This window comes from Podarcis bocagei (assembly GCF_964188305.1).
Source record: "Podarcis bocagei genome assembly, chromosome: 7".
Lineage (NCBI taxonomy): Eukaryota > Metazoa > Chordata > Lepidosauria > Squamata > Lacertidae > Podarcis > Podarcis bocagei.
Window position 1 is genome coordinate 19,333,828 of NC_138132.1, and position 25,056 is coordinate 19,358,883.

The window sequence follows — 25,056 nt, forward strand, 5'->3', positions numbered from 1 at the left end:
CAATACTTTTGGCAGCTTTGCATCTCCAACAGCTGTCAGACGTTGTTGTCATGCAAACCAGGTCTATACCTCTTAAGTTAAGAGAGCTTATTGTTGACATCTCTTACAAGAGGCTGTGTCCTCCTGTAGAGCCAAATCTTCTCTATGTAGCATCAGTCCACCATTATTTCCCTACACCGGCTGAGAGATCCACATGCGTACATGTTCCCCTGCCCCCAGGCAGCTGGGAATGCTGCTTAAGTGTTCAGCATTTGTAGTGTTCAGTGGGTAAAGGCTGAAGAGACCAGGATTCAGATTCTGACTAGGTCCTGATGCTACCTGGGTGACCTTGGGCTAGTCACACTTTCTCAGCTCAACCTACCTGTGGAAATAATACGGGGGAACCATGTGTGCCACCCATTGTTCCTCGGAGGAGAAGTGGAGTCAGCGTGTGTGATGGTGATACTCTGATTACTACTTTCTTTTCTTTTTTTCTTTTTCAATTTGATATTTTATTGGGGAAAAAATCTGTTATGAAGCAACAAAGTGATACAAAATGAAAAAAGAACAAAGCACAAAACTGTGTTAAGGGGAAAAAACCATTATATGAATAGTGTCTTACCTTGGTTCGCGAATGCCTTGCGACTTGAACGTTTTGGCTCCTGAACGCTGCAAACCTGGAACTGAGTGTTCCGGTTTGCGAACGTTTTTTGGAAGGCGAACATCCGGCGCAGCTTCTGATTGAGTGCAGGAATCTCCTGCAGCCAATTGGAAGCTGCGCATTGGTTTTTGAACATTTTCAGAAGTAGAATAGACTTCCGGAATGGATTCTGTTCGAAAACCAATGTATAACTGTATATACAAAAATACCCCAACCCATTCTTTTATAAACTAATACTCATGTAAATATTAAAAGCCTACTATATTTTGCATGATTTCATTCCAAAAATTGTATTTATCCAAGTGGAGTCTACGTCTGTAAGCAGCCCATTCATAGGTTGCAAGTGTTATCATATTATCAAACCACTGATTAAGGGAGATCATGTTTTTATTCTTCCAGTTCATCAACATCAGTTTCTTGGCTACCATTAGAGTGTGTAAAATCCATTTTTGTTGTTCTGTTGTTAACTTCCATGTAGTAGGTCTATGGTTCTGAACTACCATTACTTTCTTTGCATGCTCAATGGAAAGGTGGGAGGTGCTGTGGCTCCAGGATTTTGGGGGCCCTTGGTCTTGGCACCCACAGCACAGCCTTGCAACCTGTAAAAGCTGGAACATGCAAACTTGAGAATCTGCTTAGGGTATATCTGATGTTCTTGACTACTCTGTGCAAACTATGGCAGCCCTGTTAGGTCAGCAGGCTCTCTGTTGATCTCGGGGTCCTGACAGGTGTCCATCTTTGCCTCCTTCTCGACTCAGCCCTGGCAGATGGGTTCAAGGTTTCTTGAGGCTTACATTCATCTTTTGTTACCTACAGGGCTTCCAGATTCCCCCCACCCACCTAGAAAAGACCTCCTCTCCTGGAGGACCTGGATTTTGGAAAGGAGGATCTGGCAGGTTTGATGATTAACCAGTTCTGAAATGGCTGAAAAAGATGGTGAGTTGCAATCCCCCCCCCCGAAGGCCCTAGAACCTCCCATGCCTTTTTTCATTTAACTCCAGGCTTTCCTCCCCAGCACTCCCACCCCTCACTCAGCCAGAGCAGGACTTAAACATTAACATTTCTGGCTGATTCCTGCTGCCCTGGGAAAGGCAGTGAGGTCATGTTCCCATTAAGTGACCTCTTGGCACCCTCTCTCTAGGTTTTTGTTCCGTTCAGAGGTGGGCAAATTCCACAGGGTGAGTTGTGTTAGGTTTGCTGCAGGTGACTCTATGCTGCAGCAAAGAGTGTTTGTTGTTCTTGTTCATAGGTGAAGCTTGTGAGCCCCTATAGAGTCCTTAGAGCAGAGATTAACCCAGCTCTGATTTACTCACCCCTGTCCTTGTCTTGGGTTCCACCAATGACAGTATATAAGACATACCGCTCTATGTATTATGCCAGACAGACTGTTGAGCAGTAGCGACCTTTTTCATCCATGCTGAAGGCTCCTTGGATTCCCTGAGCCTGATTTTCTGACAAAGGTCTTTTTAGTGGTGGCACCTGTTTTAAGAGGGTGGAGCTCCCTCAGATGTGTTTTTACACACTGGCCAGTGAAAATGTCTCTCTTTATCAAGGCTTTAGAAAATCAACTCCAAATCTGTGTTGTTGCTGTTATTTTTATGGCTTTTCCACCTTTGCTGTAAATTTTAATTGTTTGGTGTTGTGAGTGATCATCGTGGTGGGTAGCTGAGTGAAAATAATAATAATAATAATAATAATAATAATAATAATAATAATAATAATAATAATAATAATAATTTGCATACTGCCCTATGCCTGCAGGTCTCAGGGTGGTTACAACCAGTGCTTTTTTTTCCTGGGGGGACGCAGGGGTATGCATACTCCTAAACATTTTGTGAATCTTTGTCCATTTGTCCATTTACTGTATTTATTTCCCCCAATTTGAACTATAAAATGGTGATTTTATTGAGTCAAAGTGAGAGTACCCCTAAACATTTTTTTAAGAAAAAAGCACTACTTACAACATAAAACCACAATATAGAAACACAAGATGCATAATAAAAACAAAAACAACCCAATGACAGCCCCTCCCCAACACACTGGGCATCAGCTGTGAAAAGGTGTATTCCATGCAAAGGGGAAGATGCTAGATGTTGGACTCTTACTCCCATCAGCCCCATCCAGCATGGGCAACAGCCAGGGATGATGGGGATTGTAGTCCAGCAATGTCTGGAGAGTCACCTGTTTGCCAGACCCACTGGAAAAAAGCCACTACAGCAGCGGTGAGGACCTTTCAGTCCTTGAGCCTAATAAGGCTGCCCAGGCCACCCCATTTGGCCTGCAAGGACTTTTGGGCAATGCTCCACCCAGGGCCGTTGGTGCAAAGATCCCTCTGGCACCCCCCCCCCATTTCCCAGAGTTGTCAACCTTTTCCCAAGCCTCTGCGGGGATTGCTCTCCTCCCATGGAGGCTTGGGAAGGAAGCTGCACACCCGCCAGCCATATGGTTGGCAGGGTGCAGCTGGTGGGCGTGCAGGGAAAGGGGAGGCTGCTGGCAAAGCTGTGCAGTTCCCCACTCGCTGGAGCACCCCTGAGAGGCCGGCGCCCTGGCACAATGCGCCACTAAGCCCAATGGGAAAGACGGCTCTGGCTCCACCTACCTCCACTACACCTGACACTACTTACGATGTCAGATGTGATGAAGGTAAACATGTGGCTCAGCCAAAAGGGGATTTGTGGGCACCGCCAATCAGCTCTGAAGAGCATTTTGCAAGGGGCTTCACAAGAACTGACAATCAGATCATAGTCTGCAATGACTGCCCAGTAGTGTCTGGTGTAGAGCTTTGCTATGACAAGCAATTATCCAGAGCCCTTTGCAAAGCCTCTACAAGACCCAACAACAAGCTGATTGTAAGGTCTTGCAGAGTGCATTTGAAAGGTACTTTGTGGGCTTAGCTTTTGCCCCCGTAGTTTGATTTCAAACCAGATGGGCAGAAAAGGATCTCCTGACATCATTACGATGTCAGGTGATTGATCAATTTGGCTCTGTGTGTGAGGAGATGTGGCCTGCAAAAACCAGATCCAATTCCCAACTCCTGCAACTCCACTACTTTTCTTCTTAGTCTGGGGGCAAAGCAGAGAGGCACATGAGTAGTGGTCTCCCATTGAGCCAGGTGATAATGAAAACCCGATTTCTATTTCATTTGAAGTTGAAATGATTACCTTCATGTGAAGCTCATTGATTTCAGTTCTAACAGCTTGCCTAAGCTTAAGTCAAGGTGATTTTGACTACATCCTGCTGCTGCTGTTTTGCAATCCTCCCTAAATTACAGACAGGTGCCGGTTTGCATAACTTCAGGAGAGGTGTTAAGGTTATAGCTAACTAGCTAGCAGGAATGCATGCACAATAAGGACTTAAGAATGTTTCCCTGGCTGTCCAGCCAATTCCTGCTTCTAGAGGAATTAATAGCAGCTCCAGGGTATGGTACTTGAAAATACCAAAGGGTGTGCCTCCTCTTTCCCTATTTGCTGCTCTGACCCAGCAGGAAACAGAAAAAAATATAGCTGCAAGCCATCTCGTACCTCGGCATCCAAGTGGTATGTGGGTCCTGGGCAGTAGTACTGCCAGATAATGGGAGAGGCTCCTGGCTCTGTTTCCTAACCAGTGAAAAAGAGGTGGGGGCAAAGGCCTCCAGTTATTACAGTGCCCCATGCGCTTGTTGAGAATTGCTACTGCAGGTGTGCCTTTAATCTGTTGCAAAACACGTCCGGCTGGGAACAAAACTTCTTTCAAGCACATGGAGTTTCCCCCTTGTTAAGTTTGCCTGCCAGTGAGTGATGCATCTGTGGTTTTGTGGTTGCCTTTCTGCTGTCTAACCACCTCTCTCTGCCTTCCAGGGGGCCTGAAACGACGCAACTGGACTTCGCCTAAGGTGGTGGCTGTAGTAGCCAGCGGCTTCCTTCTCTTGGCTGCGATTGGAGTTGGGAGCTGGGCTATAGGTGAGAGTCTCTGCAGGGCTGGAAGAGGCTGTTCACAAGACATGGTGCACATTAAAAACCAGTGATCCTAGTTGCAGGGTGTGTGTGCCTTTTATATGTATGTTTCCGTGTGCAAGGAAAGGGCACTCTATCCAACTCTATCCAGCCCAGGAAGACTTTCAGTCGTTGCCCCAAAACTCTTTCCATAAAAGATTCCATCTCTTTTCAAGCACGCTGTAGGAAACGGCAGTAATTTTAACACCAAATGCAACACCAAGCAGGGTAAGAACAAATCCTGGAGCAGGAAGCACATACAGCTGGAAGCTACTGGTAAAAAAGCAGGGCGAATGTATCAGATTCAATGCCAGGCTATTTCTGGAGAATTGGCAAACCCTATAGTGTAAGGGAGTTTGAGCGGGCAGCAGTATCCCAGTGGTATGAATTCCTGTAGAAGATGGCTCTGCTGGAGCACTCCCGAAGCCATTGAGGAGCCAAAGTCAGCTTTGGGTTTGGAACCTGATAGTACTACACCTAAGGAACCCACAGCAGGACCTGCAAGCATGGGGAAGACAATGGCAAACCGTATCTGAGCTTCAGACAGAAAGCTGATAGTCATTGACTTCTCCACCACATGGTAATGGACCATGTAAAAGGACCAAGCTGTTCTTCCACAGTCTTACTGGAAAGTATCCAGATGAACTGAATTTGTTGTGGATGATGTTCAAGACATTGCTGCCTACTGCCATGTGAAATGCAGGCCAACGTCCCAGTGCTGCAAGAGAAACCAAAAGGTGCATGGATTCTCTGAAGCAAACAAGCAGAAGCTGGAAGGAACCCTACAGTAACCACAGATTTCTGCATCATAAAGTGCTGATGGTTAAATGATAGCCTTTTCTGCATAATGAACTGATCAAGTTAGAATAAGTGCCCCAATGAGCTTTTGTCACTCTGTCCTGTAAATGAGAAGAATAAAAATGTATAAACTGGCAAAAGGGGTGGGGGGTGGGGAGGAAGAAAGAAGATGAATCTACTGATCCTGGCATTGCCTCCTATCTAGGGTTGCCATATTTCAGTAAGTGAAAATCTGGACAGAAAATTTGTTTTTTGGGCAAAGTTGACCTTTTTTGGGGGGAGGGGGCAAAGTTGTTGAGCGAAAAATTGAACATTTAGAGCTATTTTTAAGGGAAATTACCAAAACCAACATTGCTAACATGGGTTGCCATACGTCTGGATTTTCCTGGACATTGAAACAACTTTTGTCTGGACACTGTTTCTGACGACAGATTGCTGGCTATGTGCAGGAAATTTCGGACAAATATGGCAACCCTACTCCTTAAGATGAATGCTGTTCAAACTCGGGGGTGGGCAACTTACAACCTTAGGGCCACTTCTGGCCCACAGCCTTCGTGCGAATACAAGGAGGGGGGTGGGAAAGGGAGTGGCTAAGAGAGAGAAAATGGGGTACCCTTTGCACTTTTGACTCTAGCCCCACCCACCACTGGCACAGGGACCCCAACTGATTACCCCCAAGAGAATGAGACCCTTCACAAAAAAATAAAAATGTTCCCCACCTCTGCTCTAATTTCACCCTCCTGTCTCTCCATTGCAGTGGTTTCTGTGCTCAGAAGTGAAGGTGAAAGCCTGTATGTTGGTGAGTGTTTGCAGGAGAGCTGTGGCCTCTCTTTTTACATATGGCATCATGCCATAGGGTCCAGTTTACCGGTCTTCTCTAAATCCCTGATCATATTAATTACTTAAACAATACTTTTCCCCAGCGTTCCGTGTGCCTTTTCTCAGCCACCCCCAACAATAACCCTGTAGGGCAGGCCAGTATTATATTTCTTTCCTGCACCTTAAAGGCCTAATTTTTCAGCAGAGGTTTGATGGGAACAGTGCACAGGCCACATTCCCATCATGACTTCAAAGCGTTACACTATCTCTTTAAACAGTCATGGCTTTCCCCAAAGAATTCTGGGAACTTCAGTTTGTTAAAGGTGCTGAGCGTTGTTGGGAGAGACCCCTGTTCCTTTCACAGCTGCAGTTTCCAGAGTGGTTTAGCAATAAATTTCTCTTCACGGGGAACTCTGGTATGGAAATAGGGCTCGCAGCACCCCTAGCAAACTCCTCCTCCCAGAATTCTCTGGGAGAAGCCATGATGGTTTAAAATGATATCATAGCCCTTTAGGCACGAATGGGGCCAAAGTTAAAATCGGGCAATTCACTCCCACAAGATAAAGTGATGCCTACCAATTTGGGTGGTTTTGAAAGGGGTTTAGACAAACTCATTGAGGATATGCTATCAATGGCAGCAGGCCACTGAAAACAGCAATGGGAGAGAGATGTTGTCTTTTTGCCTGGCTTGTGGACTTCTGGAAGGCACTTGATTGGCCTCAATAGGAAAAAGGATACTAGGCTAGCTAAGACCTTTGGTCTGATCCAACAGGGCTCCTCCTATGTTCAGTCCTGAGGTAAATGTGGGGAATTGTGTGAGAATCCATTCAACTGAATTACCCCCAAATCCTGGTGCCATGGCGCACCAAATTAAACATTCATTCAAGATTGTTCCTATATGGATAATTTAGGCCATCTGCTATCAGCTGAAGCACGAAATCTAGGCCTGAACTTACTGTAAATATGCCTATATAGTTGCTCATCATGCCAGGTAGACTTCATTGCACAACAGGAGTATTTGGGCAAGCTCTCAGAAGCCGAGCTAGGAAATTTAGGGGTGAAGTCAATACTAGTCCTTGCCCATTGAAACTGATGTGCACAACTAACTTGGAGTCATTTATCTCTGTGGGTCTGCTGTGAGGAGAAACTAGCTGTTAATTAATGTGTCATATTTCTAATTTTACTATGCTGTGGTGCCTCATGCAATGGGGAGATGCCACCATGAATTAGGAAAGGATTGGTCAGTGTTGGGCTGTGGCAAAGGTGGGGTGAAGTGTGGGTGTATCCTGCCAAGATCTCACACCTTTGTTTGGTCAACGCAGTCCAGGTGAGCTCCGGCGACCTGCGCCTCACTGTGTACGATGAGAATGAAGGGAGGTGGAGGCTGCTCTGTTCGTCGTCCTTCGATGCCCAAGTGGCCACCCTCAGTTGCGAGGAGATGGGATTTGTCAGGTACTTCGAGATAATGGTAATGGCTGAGGTGACTAAGGGTGAGAGAAGCATCGGCAGAGGAGGCCTTTTGGAGCAGAAGTTTAGAAAAGGGAGCCTCGTCAGCCTAGCTTGTCACATAGAGGGAGAAAACCTGCACCAGTTGAGATGCTCTCTTCTACGTAGTACACAGGATCACCCACCTCCTCTACTTTTTAACTTGGCCATCATAATTTTATTCATTTCACAAAAAATTTACACTGCTTCATTGTAATGAAGCCTACCGCAGTTTGCAAAAAAGAATAAAACCACCAGTAAAAAGCAATTATTTAAAACCTTAAAAAAATAAGTAAATGATAAATTAAAAACCTGATTAAGATGCATGCCAGCATTCAACATAACCGATGCTCGCATGGGTCTGTAGCCCTTTCCAGGCATTAACTGCATGTAGGGCTTTTCACCTGTGGAAAGGGAAATAGGGCTGCACCATCGACTACGTCCTAGCACTGCAACCCCTGCTGGCTCTGCGTTTAGCTCAGGTGCCTGAGAACTTCCCTTTGCGGATGGACACACTGATCACATAGACACTGAGGACAGATCCCCCTGTTTCTGCACATGGGAACTGTGGCTGTATTCAGTGTGTAAGAAGGGTTTTGGAGACACTGGCCACTGGTAGAACTTGTGTGACAGGTAAGATCAGTTGAGAGATGTAGGTAGGGGTGGTCCGGTCTAAGGAGCCTTGGAAAGTAGATGGAATTGGACATGCTTCCTCCCCAAACTGTTGGGCTGAACCAAATGGTCATGTTTGGGTCTTGTTTTGTTCACCCCAAAGAGTGGATGGTGTTCAGGGCATGATCAAAGCAGCCTGCAGCATGCCCTTCCCCTGAGCACCCTGCTTTTGGTGCAGAAGGTGGCAGGATAAATCCCTGGCATATTTAGCTCGAAAGCAGCCAATATTGAGCAGCTGTATTCTGCTCCAAAGCTTTAGCATTGGAGGGGGTTGGACTAGATGACTCCTTGGTCATCTTCCAACTCTACGATTCTATGGAAGCTGTGGGGGGGGGGAGAGGGTGGTAAGCTGGCGCTTTCTAGATATTGTTGGACACCAGTTCCCATCAGCCCCAGCTAGCATGGCCAGTAGTCAAGGAGGATGGGAATTCAACAATACGTGGAGAACCTCAAGAGGCATTGGAGAACAGGGCTGAGAGAGTCTTCTGCCCAGGTGGGTGACTTAATCTAGAGTCAGGGCTATGCTTCCTGTAGTGGTCACATGGTCGATCCTGGCCACTCAGGGGCCCTTCTAAGGCAAGCATAGTCAAACTCGGCTCTCCAGATGTTTTGGGACTACAACTCCCATCATCCCTCACTAACAGGACCAATAGTCAGGGATGATGGGAGTTGTAGACCCAAAGCATCTGAAGGGCTGAGTTTGCCTTTTCCTGTTGTAAGGCAACTTCTTTCATTGCCCTTTAAGAATGACCCTTGAAAATGCACCAAGAGGGCGGGGGAGATCTCTCTCGGTCCTGGTGCTGGGATGTAGGCATGGCTGTTGCATTGATACTGACCCCCTCTGTGTTTGCCTGTGCTTTAGGTCTCTCTCCCATTCAGTTCTGGCTGCTGACAGAGCAGGGGCCAATGGGACGTCAGGCTATTTCTGCGTGGACGAGTCCCGCCTACCTTTTGCGCGAAGGCTGAGCGAGGCCATTGTGGTGTGGTAAAGTACAAGATGGACTAGGGTGGGAGGTGAAATCCAGAAGCGTCTGGAAGGCCACAGAATCAAGGCCAAAAACCCTGATGGTGGCTGAGAAGCGCTAGGCTAGGTTTCCACAGTACCCCTGACATTTTGTCAAGCTGGGGGTGGGGGGTGGAGAACTTAAACACGTTGCAGAGTTCCCCCAAAATAGGCAAATGAGCATAATGGTCACAAATCCAATACATTCAGGATTGGCACAGTCCATAAGAAATCCAGTTGCAGCACTTACAACTTATAAACTTATAACAAAACTTAACACTAAGCATAGTATGTACAGAACATCACACCAGAAGGAAGAGAGATAGAAAGAGAAAGTAAGTCAGTCCCAGCCTCCTTCTGGCCTATATTTATAGTCAGCATGACTTTAACAGAAAGAGATAAGAGAACCAGTTTAAGCCAGCTGTACTCAGCTTCTCTGAAGGAATAACCCAAAGACCATGAACCTTCATCTTGTTTCTTTCACAAAGAGAAGGTTCCGGAACCCTCTTGAATGAATTAGAACAGGAAAGATCTCTACACATCAGATCAATGCTTTGTGCACTAAGAAATGCAAACTGACACCTTTGACCCTTCTGGGTGGGGCTGATGGGAGTTCAGCAAAATCTGGAGGCCAACAGTTCCCTCTGCCCTGACCTAGGCCTTGTAGGACGACCTAGACTTGGACCTGTTAGGGCAGGCATGGGGACCCTCGCCAGGGCCATTCTTGACTCACCAAGGGTTCCATATTTGCCTGCAAGACCGTTTTTGTGGAGCCATGCCCTGCTGTCAACCAGGTGACATCACCTTGATGGGCGGGTTTGATGGACGCAGGGGATTGCAGCGGAAAGCAGGGTTGAAACCCTCCTGCTCCACCCATCAGCGGATGGGGAGTTCAATCCTGCTTGGTCACTGTCTCCCCTCGCTCACCAACTTTGACAGGTGGATGGAACAACCCCCATGCCAATCACCTGATGTTAGACAGATGGAGGTCCCCGCCCACCTGTCAAAACTGACCCATGTTGGTGGGGCCAATAAATGTTCCCCATCTGCTGTTCTAAGGCGTTTGGCAGTCCCATATGGTGGATCTCACAGACTTAATCCCAACACTTGGTGACTGGATTATATTCTGTCCCCGTATGCTGCTCTCAGATGCTAAATACTTGCCCTATTCCCCTAACAACTGGTACTGGGACAGACCCAGGTGTGGGTGACATTGATGGCAGATCACATGGCACATGGTTAAACTACAGTTCCCAGGATTCTTTAGGGGGAAGTTGTGCTTTAGATGTGCCTTGGATGAGCTGTAACTGTACTCAAAAGTGAGCACAGACATACTAGGAAAAGCACATCCATCACCAGAATTCTCACTCTTTCTCTGAAGCTTCATCACCATATGCGTATACCAACAAACTGAATGTTGGCTCAGCCTTACCCCACCCTCTGCGGTTTGGGCAGCCTGCCTGTCTCTTTGTTCATTTTTAAAAGCATCTCATGAATGCTCATGGGTGCATGTATTCATCTGTTGCCTACAGCTGGCTTCTGGTGCAAACTTGCAGAAGCGTGAGTTGTTGGGGTTTTGCTTAGAATTTGACCCTGGAGAGGAATAGGTACCATTGCAATAAACCCAATAAGGGCTTAAAGCAGGCTTCCTCAACCTCAGCACTCCAGATGTTTTGAGACTACAATTCCCATCATCCCTGACCACTGGTCCTGCTAGCTAGGAATCATGGGAGTTATAGGCCAAAAACATCTGCCTGGCTTAAAGTCACTGTAAATGTGTGACATTGACATGGCCAAGGTCATTTAGTTCATAATGATACTGGGGGCTGTGTGTAAGCTAGGCTTTTGAAAACAACACCTTCCCCACCCAGCTCTGCACCAGGAAAAGCCACACCCTATGTGAATTAAAATAAGTGAAAATATCCTTAATGTGCCTATTTTACATCATTCCCCTGCTAGCCACAGGGAACACAAGGGACTTTTACGGCCACTATAAATCCTACTCAATGTGAATTCCAGCTTTCGAGTTAGCAAGAAACTGCACCGTTGCCTCCAGACTTGTCATAAGGCTTAGAATCCTGGAAATCAAATGGAGGTGGAGATGTTCAGGAACATGAACTCTGCACCTGGCAGAAAGCTCAACTTGCAAGGAACCTGGAATACACACGTTCCTGATGAAGGTTCACTCTCCTTCCTTTCTGCAGCTGAGCCCTCTCCTCTTTCTCTCTCTCTCACAGCGAATGCCCGGCAGGCCGATTCCTGGCAACGCTATGCCAAGGTATGGAAACCCCGAACCCTCCCAAGGGCACCGTCTTGATCCACCTGCCTGCGTACAGGTCTCTCTCTCTCTCTCTCTCTCTCTCTCTCTCTCTCTCTCTCTCCCAGCCTGCTATCTTGAAGTTCCTCTAACTCTTTCCCAAGTCTCCTTCTGTTGTCCAAATGCCATTAACAGCTTTTCGTTTTCTTCTTCTGACCTGCTCACACCTAAACACCCCTTGGGACAGTGGAGGCTGGTCTGCTAGGCCAAATGCCCCACCAACCTCAGCCAGCCAGCCCCCACCTGCCTGCCTCCTTATTTCCAACCAAACCGGGAAGTCCAGAAGGTGGCCCTGACTGCCAGCTGCCAGCTTCTTCCTCCTTAGTCTCAGTGCTGCCCTTGTAGAAATCATCAGGGAGGACAGGGGAACTGACATTGGCTCTCTGACTCCACCTACAGTTGGACTCCCTGCCTTCCACCCTACCAGCCCCAACAAGCACCAGCCATCACTGCCTTTTTAGTTTACTGGCCTTGGTGCTAATGCGAATGTGATCTCATGAAAGCAGACAGAAGCTTTCATCAGAACGAGGAAAGAAAGGCAAGGTCAGCTCTAGCTTTGAGGAAGCCATCCACAGGGTGCCTTCTGGTGGGCTCCTCTGTTGCCAGCAGGTTTACCCATTAGGAGTGGCTCAATGCCTGGCAGCCGCCATTTAAATTTCCCACAATGCCCCTGACGGCTCTGATGACCTTGTGTGAAATGGAAATCGTGAGTGCCAGTCAGTCAGTCAGTGTGTGCGTGAAATTAAAGGGAGCTCAGGGCAGGTGGTGACCCTCAGCCCAGCCAGGAACCCCAGTAACTGCCCCCCAAAAGCTGTGTGGTGAAGCTGGGACTGGATAAAGGTTCTAGAAATCTACGGACTCATTAGTTGCCAGTAAATGTTAGAAACCTACATTGCCTCTTATCGAGGAATGGCTAAGGAAATACTGTGTGAAGCTTAGGGATGGCAGTCAACACCCTGAGATGGCGGAGAAAGCATGGCCTCTGTTTATTGGTCTACCCAATAAACTGTTACGGAAAAGGAGCAATGCGACTACGAGCTGCAGCTGGCTGGAATGCAAAACAGGATGTGATTGTTGGGGACTGTACTGTGGGAACAAAGGGGCAGTCTATTCACTGTGCTGAGCACCGGATGTTAGCTCAGAGTGTCATCTGACCTGTACTGGAAGTACAGGGGTGGAGTTTGTCTCTCTGCTGTTGGAGTCTGATGAGTGCAGACACATTTCTCTGTACTGCTGCAAAGACAGAAATAAAGCCATGTAAATACATTTCTGTCTATCTCTTTCCCCTCCCTGGGGGAGGCAGGGAGGAGGGAAGAGTGGTGTGTTCTTCTCATGCTAGAGGAGGATCGCCAATAGTGACCTATCCTGTATCCTGCCAGGAGACGCAGACGGGGAGGTCAACAAGGAGCTCAAGCCGGGTGCCTGGAGAGTGGCCAGTTTCCTCTGATAAAGGCTTGAGAATCCAACATAAACTTGGCCATTTGGCATTTCGTTTTTAAGTTTGCTTGCCTTTTGTGCGGTAACTGCCGAGCAGCACTACAGTTCCCGGTGTTCCCTGAGAAGAGGGCTTGATGGTTAAACTATTATGGGAGCTGTAGTTCTCTGAGGGGGAATACAGGTCTCCTAATTACTCTTCGGCACCCTCAACAAACGACAGGGCCTAGAATTCTCTGTGGGAAACCATGACTTAGGACAGCATGTGCTTGGGCACGCTGCAGGCCCTGTGGTGAGTGCTGCCCGCCATTTTGCCACCCCCCCTCAGGGTGACACCCGGGGCGGACCGCACCCCCGCACTCCCCTTCCTATGCCCCTGTGTGGCCCATGGCACTCTCTTCATGCAGCAGAATGAGGTGGCATTGTACCATTTCAGGCAGCAGGAGGTGGGTACCACTTAAAAATGCTTCCTGAAATAAAAACTTGAGATGGCAAGTTGGAAACAAAAACACAGACCTATCCCACCGGGGAGAAAACTTCTAACCCAGCTGCTCCCTGTTGCACTAGTTTTCTACTTGTGGGGATGTTGTGGTTTTTTATGTGCTTAGCATTAAAAAAAAGGTTTCCTCCCCCCCAAAACCCCCACAACACTTGATGTGGTACAGGCCATTTCCAGATTACTCTGGTTTCTGCCACTGATATGTTGGCGTGTACCGAGGTAAGGGCAGGGAGAAGCCTGGTCCAAACAGGGTCTGCTCCCTTCACATCGGCACATGTGGAGATGGCTGAAACACTTGAATAATAAGGAAACGTCTCATTTGTGGGTAGCAGAGGCTGTGACCGGGGCAGGTCTGTGAATTATTTTGATGGCATGCAAGGGTTGTGTGAACCTCCCCTCTAGCATACAGGAGGTAGTGATGACCACCAACTAGGATTACGTTAAGAGAGGATTAGATGAACTTGGGGATGTTTACAAGGCTTTCATTAGCCACTAGGCCATTGGAATCAAAGTTGGTGTGCATGTTCATGACAGTATTCTGTAGGTCAGGTATGAAACTCAGCTCAAACCCATAGATCTGATTTTGTTCTTTACTCTGCAGCAATTGTGGGAATGGGATACACTCTTTTTTAAAAAAAGTATCTCAAATCCTAGAGGGTAGCAGGGAAATGGCCCCCAGTTTTAAGTGACGTTACCTGATCACCTGAGTTGTTTCTAGCCAGATCCTGCCCCTTGAAGAACTCATGCCTGTTGTGTTCTTTGCAGACTGTGGACGTAGAAAGTTGTCCGTGGACCGCATTGTGGGAGGACAGGACGCCAGCTTGGGCAAATGGCCATGGCAAGTCAGCCTGCGCTATGATGGGACGCACCTTTGCGGTGGCTCCATCATCTCCAATGAGTGGGTTATCACGGCTGCACACTGCTTCCCGGAGTAAGTCCCTGCCATATTTGTGTTTGCTATTGTGATGGCTCCCAGCTTGGTAAAGTTGCTCCTCTCAGGGCTTGCCCTGATGTTTTAGGGTGTTTACTAGGATGTGTGAACCCATCTGAAGGTAGCCCTGTTCAGGGAAGTTTCTAATGGTTGATGTCTTACTGTGTTCTTAATATTTTGTTGGGAGCTGCCCAAAGTGCTTGGGGCAACCCAGTCAAATGGGTGATATATTATTAATATTAATATTAATAACAACAGAAAACATGAAAAATTGAACTGAATGGCCTCAGTTGGCTTCAGTTTTAATTTGTTCCAAAACAGATGTGATTAGAAATGAACGAATCATGGAATTGAAGAGTAGGAAGGGACTCCAAGAGTCATCTAGTCCAACCCCCTGCAATGCAGGAATCTCAACTAGATCATACATGACAGATGGCCATCCAACATTTGCTTAAAAACCTCCAATGACCAAGAGGCCACCACCTTCAGAGGGAGTCCATTCCATGGCTGAACAGTCAGAAAGTTCTTCCTGGTGTTTAGTCACAATCTCCTTTCTTGTAACTTGAATCCATTGGTTCGGGTCCTAGCCTCCAGAGCAGGTCAAAACAAGTTTGCTGCATCTACCATGTGGCAGCACTTGAGATATTTGAAGATGGCTTTCATATCACTTCTCAGTTTCCTCTTTACCAGGCTAAACATACCCAGCTCCCTCAACCGTTCCTCATAAGGCTTGGTTTCCAGACCCTTGATCATCTTGGTTGCCCTCCTCTGCACCTGTTCCAGCTTGCCATTATCCTTCAGTTGTGGCACCCAGAACTGGATACAGTCTTTCAGATGTGGTCTGAGCAAGGTGGAAGAGAGTGAAACTATTATTCCCCTTGATTGGGATACCAGAATAGCATTGCCTTTTTTTTTGCTCCTGCTGCTGCACCACACTGTTGACTCATGTTAAGCTTGTGATCTACTAAGACCCCTAGATCCTTTTCACATGTACTATTGTCAATCCAGGTGTACAAATGTGTTTGTTCTGTTGGAGGTTCTCCCATCGGCATCTGGTTGGCCTCTGTGAGAACAGGATGCTGGACTAGATGGGCAACTGGCCTGATCCAGCAACCTCTTCTCATGCACACCCACCCACAGTCCACCATCAACCCTGGCAATGTTGTATAGCTGTCCTCCTCCAATCTCTTTCTGTGTCTTAGGCTGATAGCTCAGTTGGTAGAGCATAAGACTCTTAATCTCAGGGCCATGGGTTCGAGGCCCCACATTGGGCAAAATATTCCAGCATTGCAGGGGATTGGCCTAGATGGCCCTTGTATTCCCTTCCACCTCTATGATTAATTTCGATTTTGATTTCAACAAGTCTCCCCCATCTCTCTGCAGGAGGAATCGAGCACCAAGCAGGTGGCGGGTGTTTGTGGGAGCCGTTTCCCAGCGCTCTGCTAAGGGGCTGCAGGTGGGTGTGACAAGTGTCGTGTACCACGGTGGCTACCAGCCCTTCCTGGATCCCAACAGCGAAGAGAACAGCAACGACATCGCCCTGATGCACTTGGCAACGCCCCTTTCCTTTAATGGTGAGAATGTGGTGTCAGGAAGGTGGTTTGGGGAAAGAGTTATTAAGAGCCTGTGGGGCAGGGGTGGGGAATCCGTGAGCCCTGGTTGTTGGACTCCTCCTCCCCAAAATCCACCCAGTGAGGAGGGTAGAGGGAAGTTGGGCAGGAAGAAATGTGCTGATGGAGCGATCATAATAGTGCAGTGTTGAGATCCATCCATACGATTCCCAAGCCATGCCAGTTATGAGGTTGCTAGCATGATTATATAGCATGTCACCTGCCTTGCAACCTTATGATGAAGGGTAAGGGAGAAATCGGAGGAAGGAAGGAATGTACGCTTGCATGTCCTATGGGGCTGCGATGTACCGCAATGCAGAACTTGCTTTTCAAAATAAGGTGAAGGTTGCGCCCAAGCTTCAACTTGGGGCAACCACAGCAGAAAAAAGTTAACTCTGCATTCAAAGCCAGTGTTGGGGTTCAACATCTAATGGGTGATGGGCATGGGCACCTGCACACTGGCAGTGCCAAGCAGCCAGCTGAGTTTTTTGGCTTTCAGGAGAGTGGATGGGTGACAGTATGAGCAACCACAGCTGTCAGAAGAGGCAACAGCCACCATCACCTGCTCTCTCTTCTGCAGTATGTCTGTTTGTGGGAGACTGATTGTGCCTTCCCCAAACTCCCTTTCCCCCTCTGGAAAAAAAGAGTCAGCCCAGTGCATATATTCATGTTTCTGAGTATGTGCTCGCACAAGAGAGAAAAGGAAAACCCATGGATGCGAGCAACCCAGAAGCTAGGAGGCAGGATGAAAAGATTCATTTGCCTCTGGACGATACTTTTCTTTCTCCCCACAGAATATATCCAGCCAATCTGCCTGCCAGCTTTGGGCCAGCCTTTGGTGGACGGCAAGATCTGTATCGTTACTGGCTGGGGCAACACCCAGTACTATGGTAAGTACCTCTTGCCACTGCTAAGATGGTAGCAGCTCTTGCAAGCTCTGTTGTGTATCCTTCCCGCTTCTTATGCAAGTACAGAAATGGCTGTGGGCTGCATCATTCACCTGATAACCTCAGAATTCTGCTGGCTCATTTTTTTTTAAAAGCTGCGAGGCTTCAAGGCAGGTTTAATTGATGTGGGCCATTCCTTAAAAAACAACAACAACCGAAAAGCCAAAGGGAGAACTGATGTAAGGGCCAATAAAAGCAGAATACAAAGCAAGTAGATGTGGGCTTGCTTGCTTCCCCCCCAGTGTCTTTTAGGTTGTGGAACTTAGCCTGCCATGATACAGAATCCCTGTAATTTTGACTATTTCCCCTGCTTATATGTAGACGACATACAGCTCTGGTTACAGGCAGGTGAGATGAAAAGTGGTGTTCCAGTTGCAGCCCCTTGCATCACTCTGAGCTGCCCATTTTGGCAGCCGTTGTTGCTTCTACTGGGAGTTAATCCCATAGTGTTAACAATGCCCTGTGTATTCCAGTACAGAAACTGTTCTTAACCTGAGGTACCACTTTAGCTAATGGGGCCTCCTGCTGCCGCCACGCCACCACCACTTGATTTCTGTTCTCATCCTGAAGCAAAGTTCTTAACCTGAGGTACTATTTCTGGGTTAGCAGAGTCTGTAACCTGAAGCGTCTGTAACCTGAGGCACCACTGTATTGTGAGGAAGAGAGATAAACTTCTCTCTGCCTACATTCTTTACACTGACCCCTTTGCTCATTGCACTTCCTTGTGGAAGCGAGCATCGCTCTGTGGTGGAGCACACTTTCCATGTGCAGAAGGCCTCGGCTTCAAACCCTGGCATCTTCAAGGATCAAGGGAGCAGACAATAGGAAAGACCTCTGCCAGAAGTACCGGAGACCTGCTGCCAGCCAGAGCTGACTGCACTGGGTCAATGGACAAATAAGTCTGACCTGTTTACTAAGCCTGCTTTCCTATGGCACTCGGTTTTTCCACTTTGTAGGGCAACAGTCTGACGTGCTGCAAGAAGCCAGCGTGCCCATCATCAGCACCAGTGTCTGCAACAGCCCCGACTACTATGGCAGCCAGATCAGGCCCAGGATGTTCTGCGCTGGCTTTGCTGCTGGCGGAACAGATGCCTGCCAGGTAGGTTGTGCTTGGCAGTGGGCAAGGGCAGTGCTGGGGAGGCAAGGGAATGTAAGTTATTGAAGGTGGGTGTGGTGTGGTGGACTGCATTTAGAAAGAGAGAGCAAGGTGTGTGTTTGGCAGAGGTGGAGAACATTTGGTCATCCAGATTTGGCTGGTCTGCATCATTCATCATCCTTGACCATAAGCCATTCTGGCTGGAGCTGACGGGGATCCTGGGGGGTTGGGGTGGCACAGATTCCCTCATCTTTAGTGTTTAGTAGATTATTTGCTGAACAACAAAGTAGAGCAGGATGCATGGTGAATTTGTTCAGACACAAAGTGACCCAGGCAAAAAATATCATGGGGCTTAGGCCAACAACTCACATTTCTTCCCTACAAGGTTTATCCCTTAAATTATCTTAGATGCTTTTTCTAATGTGTGTGTGTGTGTTTTATGAGCAAGAGGTAAAGGACAACCAGTGTTGGTCCTGCCAGTTGGCTTCTCTGCCCGCTAGAATGGAGGGCAAAGGGCTTTTAAACCCCTTCTTCTTCCTGTGAAGAGCAACAGAGGCTCAGTCATAATTTCTCCCCTCGTGTGCCCTAGCTGTTGAACTTTGGCCTGCAGGGGACAAAATGTTTACTATGGGAATGTTTTTCTTCCGTTTGAAAAAAACCCAAAAACCATAATGGCGGCCATGAGGGTTTCAGATTAGGATCATGGGGTTGTGACAGCGCATTAAAATTAGAGATTAGGTTTAAAAAATGTAGCACATGTACAAGTTGATCAGACCTGCACACATAGGAAGCAGGAGATTATTATGATAGTCTAAATAACTTTATTGGTTACAAATGCCTGATTGGAGCTGGAATGAGGCACATAACATCCCTGGGGAACATGAATGATGGGGGAAAGGGGCTTACTCTTTCCCTGTGCCATTTCCCTGCTGAAAATTGTCCCTCCAGAACTTAATTCTTGCCCTCAAAGGCACCACTGCAGTTCCAACCCATAGCTGTGGGCTTTGATTGGCCTGTGTTTCTGCTTCAGCACCCTGGCCTTACCTGGTCCACATTTTTAGTTAGAGTGCTATACTATAATTATAATAAGATTAAGAATAATAAATTATTTATATCCCACCCATCTGGCTGGGTTTCCCCAGCCACCCTGGGTGGCTCTCAACATAAGAATAAGAATAAGAATAAGAATAAGATAAAACATCAAACATTAAAAACTTCCCTAAACAGGGCTGCCTTCAGATGTCTTCTAAAAGTCAGACAGTAGTTTATTTCCTTGACATCTGATGGGAGGGTGTTCCACAGGGAGGGTGCCACTACCGAGAAGGCCCTCTGCCTGCTTCCCTATAACCTCACTTCTCGCAGTGAGGGAACTGCCAGAAGGCCCTCGGAGCTGGACCTCAGTGTCCGAGCTGGATGTTGGAGGTGGAGACACTCCTTCAGGTATACTGAGCCAAGGCCATTTGGGGCTTTAAAGGTCAGCACCAACACTTTGGATTGTGCTTGGAAACGTACTGGGAGCCAATGTAGGTCTTTCAGGACCAGTGTTACATGGTCTTGGCAGCCACTCCCAGTCACCAGTCTTGCTGCTGCATTCTGGATTAGTTGCAGTTTCTGGGTCACCTTCAAAGGGAGCCCTACGTAGAGCGTGTTACAGTAGTCTAAGCGGGAGATAACCAGAGCCTGGTAGAATGAGGAAGGGTTGTAACTCCTGGTTTCTTCTGCCTGGCAGGGCGACAGTGGCGGCCCCTTTGTGTGTGAGGATGGCATCTCTCGGACTTCCCGCTGGAGGCTCTGTGGCATTGTGAGCTGGGGCACCGGCTGTGCCCTGGCCAATAAACCAGGGGTCTACACAAAGGTCAATGACTTTCAAGGGTGGATCTATCGTGCCATGAAGGTAAAGGGCACCTGGGGCAGTTGGGTGAATCAGTTGCAGGAAAAGCAACAGGGAGAGGCTTGCGGCACCCTAAAAGTTAATTCAGCGGTTGGCAGCCTTTTGGGGCTGGTGCTTGTGCAATGGGAACGGAGGCAATTGGCTGACAGGCAGTGACTCCAAGCCTCCTTTCTGCAGGGATCAGTTGCACTAGTGAGTGGGAATTCAGGTCATGCAGCCAGTTCAGCAAGATTGAAGGTGATGACTTTTGCTATGCCCAGCCTTAGGCAGGTGTCAGCTGTGATTTGGTGTTTCTAATAGGTATCTTGGCAGCTTAGCCGATCCCAGAAGGCTGATCTCAATCAGCTGACTGCCTCCCTTGCCATTGCACAATTGGGGATGCACTTTATTTTATTTTTTTATAAAAATTTTATTGGTTTTTCACAATTTATATAAACACAAACAGTACACAATACAAACAAACACAAAAACAAACACGTATAATTTCATATCCTTTTTTCCTTAAAACTTATTTCACCGACCTCCCCATACCTCCCCTTTCTGCATTCCAATTCCTAAATTTATTTCAGCAAATCCTCCCCCTTAGTTTTATCTAATTGTCTAATTATTTCCTTTTTTTTCCTTTTACTTAATCTTTACAGCTGTAATACACTTACTTTCTGTAACTCCAACATTTTAACACTCATTAATTTTACAATATTTCTTAAGGTAAATTTTAAATTTCTTCCAATCTTCTTCCGCCATCTCTTTCCCCTGGTCTCGGATTCTGCCAGTCATTTCAGCCAATCCCATGTAGTCTATCACCTTCATCTGCCATTCTTCCAGAGTGGGTAGATCTTGTGTCTTCCAACACTTTGCGATGAGTATTCTTGCTGCTGTTGTAGCATACATGAAAAAAGTTCTGTCTTTCTTTGGCACCAATTGGCCGACAATGCCTAGGAGAAAGGCCTCTGGTTTCTTAAGGAAAGTACATTTAAGTACCTTTTTCATTTCATTATATATCATTTCCCAGAAAGCCTTAATCTTTGGGCACGTCCACCAAAGGTGAAAAAAAGTACCTTCAGTTTCCTTACATTTCCAACATTTATTATCAAGCAAGTGGTAAATTTTTGCAAGCTTGACTGGGGTCATGTACCACCTATAAATCATTTTCATAATATTTTCCTTTAAGGCATTACATGCCGTAAATTTCATACCGGTGGTCCACAACTGTTCCCAGTCAGCAAACACAATGTTACGACCAATATCTTGTGCCCATTTTATCATAGCTGATTTCACTGTTTCATCTTGTGTATTCCATTTCAACAGCAAGTTATACATTCTTGACAAATTCTTAGTATTGGGTTCTAACAGTTCTGTTTCTAATTTAGATTTCTCCACCTGGAAGCCAATTTTCCTGTCTTGTTTGTAATCCTCCATTATTTGATAATAATGGAGCCAGTCTCGCACTTTATCTTTCAATTTCTCAAAACTCTGTAGTTTCAGTTTATCTCCTTCCTGTTCCAAAATTTCCCAATATTTTGGCCATTTGGCCTCCATATTGAGCTTTTTCACGGCTTTTGCCTCCATTGGCGACAACCACCTTGGGGTTTTGTTTTCCAACAAATCCTTGTATCTAACCCAAACATTATATAATGCTTTCCTGACAATATGATTTTTAAAAGCTTTATGAGTTTAACCTTGTCATACCATATATATGCATGCCATCCAAATACATTATTAAAACCTTCCAAGTCCAAAATATCTGTATTCTCAAGAAGTAGCCAATCTTTCATCCAGCAGAAAGCTGCTGATTCATAGTACAGTTTTAAGTCCGGCAGGGCAAATCCCCCCCTTTCCTTTGCATCAGTTAAAATCTTAAATTTTATTCTGGGTTTTTTGCCCTGCCAGACAAACTTCGAAATATCTTTCTGCCACCTCTTGAAACAATCCATCTTGTCCACAATTTGCAATGTTTGGAATAAAAACAACATTCTCAGCAATACATTCATCTTAATAACAGCGATTCGGCCTAACAAGGAAAGCTTCAAATTTGACCATATTTCTAGATCTTTTTTTACCTCTGTCCAACATTTCTCATAGTTGTCTTTAAGTAAATTCACATTCTTAGATGTCATATTAATCCCCAAATATTTCACTTTCTTAACCACAGTTAATCCTGTTTCATTCTGGAACCTCTCCCTTTCAATAACTGTTAAATTTTTCTCCAATACCTTGGTTTTTTGTTTATTCAACTTAAATCCTGCAACTTGACCAAATTCTTGAATTAATTCTAAAACCCTTTTCGTACTAGTGTCTGGCTCTTGTAAGGTAAGTACCAAGTCATCTGCAAAGGCCCTCAGTTTGTACTGTTTAGCTCCGACCTGTACCCCTTTAACCAGCTGGTCCCTTCTAATCATATTTAGCAAAACCTCCAGGACTGATATAAAAAGTAATGGGGAAATTGGGCACCCCTGTCGTGTCCCCAATTGGGGATGCGCTTTAAGGCTCCTGGTTGTGCCTGGGAAGCCCTGTCTACCTGCCAAACAACCAACATCATCACCATCGTATATTTATATGCCACCTATTTGACTGGGTTGCCTGCGCCACTCTGAGCAGGATTGAACAAATTATGAAACCATGGTAAAACATCAAACATTAAAAACTTCCCTATACAGGGCTGCCTTCAGATATTTTCTAAAAGTCAGATAATTGTTTATTTCCTTGACATCTGATGGGAAGGCATTCCACAATGTGCCTGGTTCCCTGTAACTTCAGGGAAGAGCCAGTGTGGTATAGTGGTTAAGAGTGGTAGACTCGTAATCTGGTGAACTGGGTTCACGTCTCGGCTCCTCCACATGCAGCTGCTGGGTGACCTTGGGCCAGTCACACTTCTCTGAAGTCTCTCAGTCCCACTTACCTCACAGAGTGTTTGTTGTGGGGAAGGAAGGGAAAGGAGAATGTTAGCCGCTTTGAGACTCCTTCAGGTAGCGATAAAGCGGGATATCAAATCCAAACTCTTCTTCTTGCAATGAGGGAACTGCTAGAAGGCCCTTGGAGGTGGTTGTCAGTGTCTGGGCTGAATGATGGGGGTGGAGATGCTCCTTCAGGTATACAGGGCTGAAGCTGTTTAGGGCTTTAAAGGTCAGCACCAACACTTTGAACTGTGCTTGGAAACGTACTGGGATGTCACATAAAATGTCAAGCGTAGGGCAGGTTGGTGTGGTTTGAGGGGAAATGGCCTTGTGGGCCAAACCGAAGACCCAGACTGGGCCTGATTAGGCCAGTTGGGGGTTCCAAACCCCTGTGTTACAACACCCACTCGTTAACTGGTGTCCAATGTAAAAGATCTCAAGTGAGCACATAACCAGTGCATTGCTGTAGAAGGGCAAGGGAACACCTCTCCTGTCCTCCCAGCACACCTGTCTGTCTGAAGGCCCCAGAAAGATGCACAGCCTGCGTCTCCTTTTGTTTCCCCTCCTACAGACTCACTCCCATGCCAGTGGAATGGTGATCCAGGACTGAAGCCCCGGAAGAGCGACGCTGAGCCACCTCCGCCTCGCCAACCTCCCCCCCCTTCCAGTGTGAGACTGCTGCTTTAAAGAAAATGGGGCGGGGCGGGGCAGAAATGACATTTTACAGAGAACAAACATTGTCCCATCCAACTGTGTGCTCTGGCATAGCCTCGTGGAATAGGGCAGGGGAGCCCTTCTACACTGTGAAGTCACTGCTCCTCGCTGGCCCTTTAAACATCTGCCAATATGATGCCTTTGCTTTGCCAGCCTATCAAAGGGGTGCTTCTGGTTCTTTAATGGCCCATCTAGGAATGAGGGTCGGCCTTGCTTCCCAGGACACCTGCGACTGGCTAATCTGTGGTTGCTTTGGTGTGGCTCATTACCCAGATCACACGAACGTGAGACCCTTAAAGTATTGAATTCTGGCAGGTCAAGAATTTCAAAAGCAAAGGCCCAATCCTTGGAAGTTTTTCCCAGCTATAAAGAAGGGCAGAAGCTGCGTTTAAAGGGAACCCCCACAGCAACTTCTCACACTACCCCAGGTTACACTCAGGATGGATGAAACCATCATGATTTCTGACTTGAAACTGGGGTGTCCTGATTGTCCTGATTTCAAGGCTTGGTCCCCCCCCCCAGTTCCGCCCCAGCAGCGGATCCTGCCTCCCTGCCCCTTGCAACATGGCAGCCAGCTACGAGCTTGGCAGTGCGGCTGGATGATGTCATTTCCCAGGATGCCGCTGGAAGCTGAGACACACAGAGAGACAGAGAGGCGGAGCATGGGCTTAAAAGGGCTGTGGTGCAGATTGGAGCCAGCAGCGGTGGGGGAGAGTCTTGAGCTGCTAGCAGGGTGGGGAAGAGGTCGGTGGGAAAAGGAATGGAGGGCTTGGTGCCCGGGGCTAGGGTCCCGCCCAGTAACTTGCGAGGTGGCAGCAGTGCCTCTGAGCATGTACAGAATGCACACATGCATATTTCTACCCCTCCTCCCACTCCCCCTCAGCCATAAACGCCTTGCATTCTTCAGATAAAAATGCCCTGATTTCCGTCTGAGGAATATCGGAGGGTATGCCCCAAGCCTTGTTCTGTGGACCTTTGGCTCTCAGCTGATTTTGTCAGGTGATTTCTCTAGGTCATTGGTCTCCAAATGGTAGGTTGCACCCTAAGATGAGATTGGTTGTGCAAGTGATACCACCACCATTTTCGTATATTTTTTAAAAAAATTGTTCAGGGGTTTTAAAGAGCAAATGTCGTAAGACAGACTTGGAGAGCATATGTGTTCTGTTATACCATGAATAACAGAACTTACCACAGGAGGCTCGGATCTAGAAGGGGAAACAGTTGAACTGACGACAGGAAGTCTTGAGGAGGAGATATTCCCTTACTGCAGTTTGCTAAGGGCAAATTTGGAACACAATACAGTGGTGCCTCGCAAGACGAAAAGAATCCGTTCTG

At 47.0% G+C, this 25,056-nt stretch overlaps 1 protein-coding gene across 2 annotated transcripts in view; it reads left to right on the top strand.

The window, feature by feature from the left end:
- Window positions 1-23,715, top strand: part of HPN (hepsin) — a 32,796-nt gene extending 9,081 nt beyond the window's left edge. For both annotated transcript variants that reach the window (XM_081203832.1, XM_081203831.1), the window contains exons 2-13: window positions 1,457-1,576; window positions 4,477-4,578; window positions 6,167-6,208; window positions 7,551-7,680; window positions 9,248-9,370; window positions 11,626-11,666; window positions 14,404-14,569; window positions 15,953-16,143; window positions 16,974-17,069; window positions 18,083-18,225; window positions 19,952-20,116; window positions 23,579-23,715. In XM_081203832.1, coding sequence (XP_081059958.1) covers window positions 1,561-1,576; window positions 4,477-4,578; window positions 6,167-6,208; window positions 7,551-7,680; window positions 9,248-9,370; window positions 11,626-11,666; window positions 14,404-14,569; window positions 15,953-16,143; window positions 16,974-17,069; window positions 18,083-18,225; window positions 19,952-20,116; window positions 23,579-23,617 — 1,254 coding nt within the window. In that variant the 5' untranslated portion in view covers window positions 1,457-1,560 and the 3' untranslated portion in view covers window positions 23,618-23,715. The remainder of the gene's footprint in view (window positions 1-1,456; window positions 1,577-4,476; window positions 4,579-6,166; window positions 6,209-7,550; window positions 7,681-9,247; window positions 9,371-11,625; window positions 11,667-14,403; window positions 14,570-15,952; window positions 16,144-16,973; window positions 17,070-18,082; window positions 18,226-19,951; window positions 20,117-23,578) is intronic.
- Window positions 23,716-25,056: the final 1,341 nt, after the last annotated feature.